At 33.4% G+C, this 3,650-nt stretch overlaps 1 protein-coding gene across 1 annotated transcript; it reads left to right on the top strand.

Annotated features, from left to right (window-relative positions):
* The first annotated feature begins 405 nt into the window (after positions 1 to 405).
* Positions 406 to 3,131, top strand: LOC114737910 (uncharacterized). Its single transcript, XM_028925912.1, has 5 exons — positions 406 to 498; positions 1,050 to 1,703; positions 2,338 to 2,375; positions 2,642 to 2,826; positions 2,920 to 3,131. The coding sequence occupies exons 1-5, from the start codon at positions 406 to 408 to the stop codon at positions 3,129 to 3,131; spliced, it is 1,182 nt and encodes a 393-aa protein (XP_028781745.1).
* The last annotated feature ends 519 nt before the right edge of the window (positions 3,132 to 3,650 follow it).

Raw genomic sequence — 3,650 nt, forward strand, 5'->3', positions numbered from 1 at the left:
AACTATCTTTTTTATTGTCATATTTTATTTGTTGGACTATATTTGTATATTTGTTACCATTTTGATTATGCTCGTTTAGTGTATATCACTATATCTTATAATTCGCAAGTTTATACCTTATGAAACAATGATGATTGATTATTTATTCTTTAACTTAAAGAAGCTTGATGGGTTAAATTTAAAGAAGGCTAGTGGTGGATCTAATTTGAAAAAAAAAACTAAATATTACTTATAGTCCTACATGATCCATAAATTATAATTATATTTCCATGAACTATAATTAATTGTTTAAATAATTGAGTGCTTAAATTCAAAATCCTTTTCTCAATTAACATGCTCTCTAGATATGTTTACTAGTTATAATTAATTGATACTATTGTATATTTGTATTGTATAAATTAGAAGATGTCATCCCAATCCCAACAAGTATCCGGTAATGCTCCCTCTACACAATTTGTGAGATCGAAGGCTGATCCTGCATGGGAACATTGTGTTCAAGTAACTAGCAAAAACCCAAGTGGCAAACCTCGCTTGAGATGTTTGTATTGTGCAAAGGAATTTGGAGGTGGAGGGATACATAGACTGAAATAGCATCTTGCGAGAATAAAAAGAGATATAATAAGTTGTAAAAAGGTTCCGGGTGATGTTCGCTTTCAATTGGGAGAAAATTTGAAAGAAATTGAAGAGAAGAAAGGTAAGAAACAAGATATATATGAAGAGGACAATCCTTATGGTCCTAGTGTCACACCATTTGAAGGGATGCTCCAAATTTGCAAGAGGTTCCTTCGACACAGATTCAAACTCCTACTCCAACTTCTTCTCAGCAAAATATTCAAACTTCTATCTTAAGACCATCTCAAGCTGTGAAAAGAAAGCCATCTGCACCAATAGACAAATTCTTTGCCCCAAGGAGAAGTCCAGGTGCACAATCGGGAATTAGAAGTGTGTTTGCAGGTAAGGAAGCCGTGCATAGAGCAGACTTAGCTATGGCTAGGTGGCTCTATGATTGTTGTATTCCAATTAATGCTGTTAATTCTCCTTACTTCTAGCCTATGATAGATGCTATTGCAGCTATTGGACCTGGTTATAAAGAGCTATCTTATCATGCTTTTAGAACCAAATTACTGCAAGATATGAAAAATGAGGTTCAATTGTTAGTTGATGAGTATAGAAGCTTTTGGGCAGAAACTGGTTGCACAATAATGGCTGATGGTTGGCAAGATCAAAGAAATAGACAATTGATTAATTTTCTTGTTTACTGTCCTAGAGGGATTGTGTTCATTAAGTCTGTTGATGCCTCAGATATTGTGAAGGATGCCCAAACTCTTTGTAACTTGTTCTTGGAAATGGTTACATTTGTTGGCGTGGATAATGTGGTTCATTTAGTAACTGATAATGCAGCTAATTATAAAGCTGCTAGGAGGTTATTAACTAACAAGCATCCTTCTATGTATTGGTCTCCATATGCTGCCCATTGCTTAAATTTAATTTTAGTAGACATTGGCAAAATGGCTATTGTTACTAGTTTGGCATCCAGAGCTTCAAAGGTTTCAAAATTCATTTACAATCATGCATTTTTGCTTGCCTGGCTGAGGAAAACAGAAGGTTGGAAAGAAATTATCCATCCAAGGCCAACACGATTTGCTACTACATTTATTGCATTAAAAGGTCTTCTTGATCACAAGCATGATTTACAAGCCCTGGTAACTAGCAGGGCATTTTTAGATTCCAGATAATATAGAGATCAGAGAGCCAAAGATGTAACAATGATTATATTAGATAACAAGTTCTAGAATGATTGTGAGATTATTGTTGAAGTTGTAAAACCACTTATTCGATTGTTGAGAATAGTTGATTCTGATGATAGGCCTTCGCTTGGATATATCTATGAGGATATGTATAGGGTAAGGAAAGCTATCTAGAGTAATTTCATGGGCAAAAAAACTTTATACAAGCCCTATACAAGAATTATTAAGAGAAGGTGGGATACACAACTTCGCCAAGATCTTCACGCAGCAGCTTATGTCTTAAATCATGCTTTTCTTCATGACCAGGCTAACTTTTCTCAAAAGCCAGAGGTTATGAATGGATATCTTACGGTTATAAATAGGAAAATAGCTTTCAATAAAACCAAGTTCTTGCAAGAAGGCACACAATACCAAAATAGAAGTGGTAGCTTTAATCATCCTTTGGCCCTTGAATCTGCAAAATCAATGCGACCTAGTAACGTTTTATATTTTAATGTTTGATGATAGTTTGATGAGTCATAATTCTTGATTCTTAGACATTAAGCCTGTGACTTAATCATTTGATGATATTCTATTTTTGATATGACAGATGAATGGTGGCGATATTTTGGAGGTAGTTGTCCAAATGTGAAAAAGTTAGCTATTCAATTGTTAAGCCAAACTGCATCTTCATTAGGTTGCGAAAGGAATTGGAGTGTCTTTGAAAGAATACACTCCAAGAAAAGGAATAGGTTGGAGCATAAAAGGCTGAATGATCTTGTCTTTGTTCATTACAATTTTTCGTTTGAGGAATATGTATATTTTTCCAAGTTTTATATTTTACTTGAATTTATATTTTTCAAACAATTAATTAAATAAATGCTAATACTATGTTATTGTCATTTGTTTTTTAGGGTTGTTAACAAGAACAAAACTTCTAACCCTATTGATCATGAAAGTATTGATAAGATTGAATATTGGATAATTGAAGAAGTTGATTCTCCTCCACTTTCAACACTTCGTGCTGATGAGATCGAAGAAGACATCATTTATGATAATACAACACTACCAATGCCAATAGGTTTCATCAATGAAGAAGGTTAGATGTTTTCTAATCTTTCTATTTTTTTAAATTTATATTATACATTTTACTAATTTCAATATTATGATTGTTGCAAATTGTTTTATAAAGATAATTATGAAGAGAGGGGCAATGAGGCTCAAGTTAAGGATGGATGCTTTGGAATTAGAGTTGGAGTAGGTGTTGATTTAGGATCATTTTCTCAAGAAGATATTGATAGTCATAGTGCAAAGGCTGCAGACCCAGATGCCTTTTTGGAGACTCATGCTTGGCTTAATCAAGATCCTCCAATATTTGATAAGTCATCAAGTCATTTGTCTTAGTGCATTGTATTGAGTACTTAGAGGTCATTTAGTGTTAGATTGTTAAGATGCTGTTACTTTCAATGATTTTATTTTGTTAAACTTGAAACATATATAGTGACTTTACTAATTTTACTATAAATTGTACTAATTGTGTTTATAATATTATATATGTATATATTATATACTATATAACACTATTTTTAATTTAATTATTATCTTACCGGTCCGACAGAACGGTCCAACCGTTTGAACCATGACTCGCTGCTATTTCTGGCTTGACTTCCTGGCCAGCTTTTAAAACATTGCTTCTTAACTATGGTTTGATTTTTATCCAAATACCTCCTAAGTTTTATATCAAGGATAGGAGGAGTATATTGCAGCCCTGTGTACAATTATAGACAGATGATTAGTACGAAATTATAACGAAATGAGACGAAAACACAGAAGCCGAAAAATGCAGAGATATTACGTGTATGTGTTGCACGAATCATATATAGGTTAGCCTGCAGTGTCGGCTGCGAATCTTCAGGACATGAC

The sequence above is a fragment of the Neltuma alba genome, unplaced genomic scaffold, assembly GCF_004799145.2.
Source record: "Neltuma alba isolate B1F8T4 unplaced genomic scaffold, ASM479914v2 tig00013509_pilon, whole genome shotgun sequence".
In the NCBI taxonomy this organism is placed as follows: Eukaryota; Viridiplantae; Streptophyta; class Magnoliopsida; order Fabales; family Fabaceae; genus Neltuma; species Neltuma alba.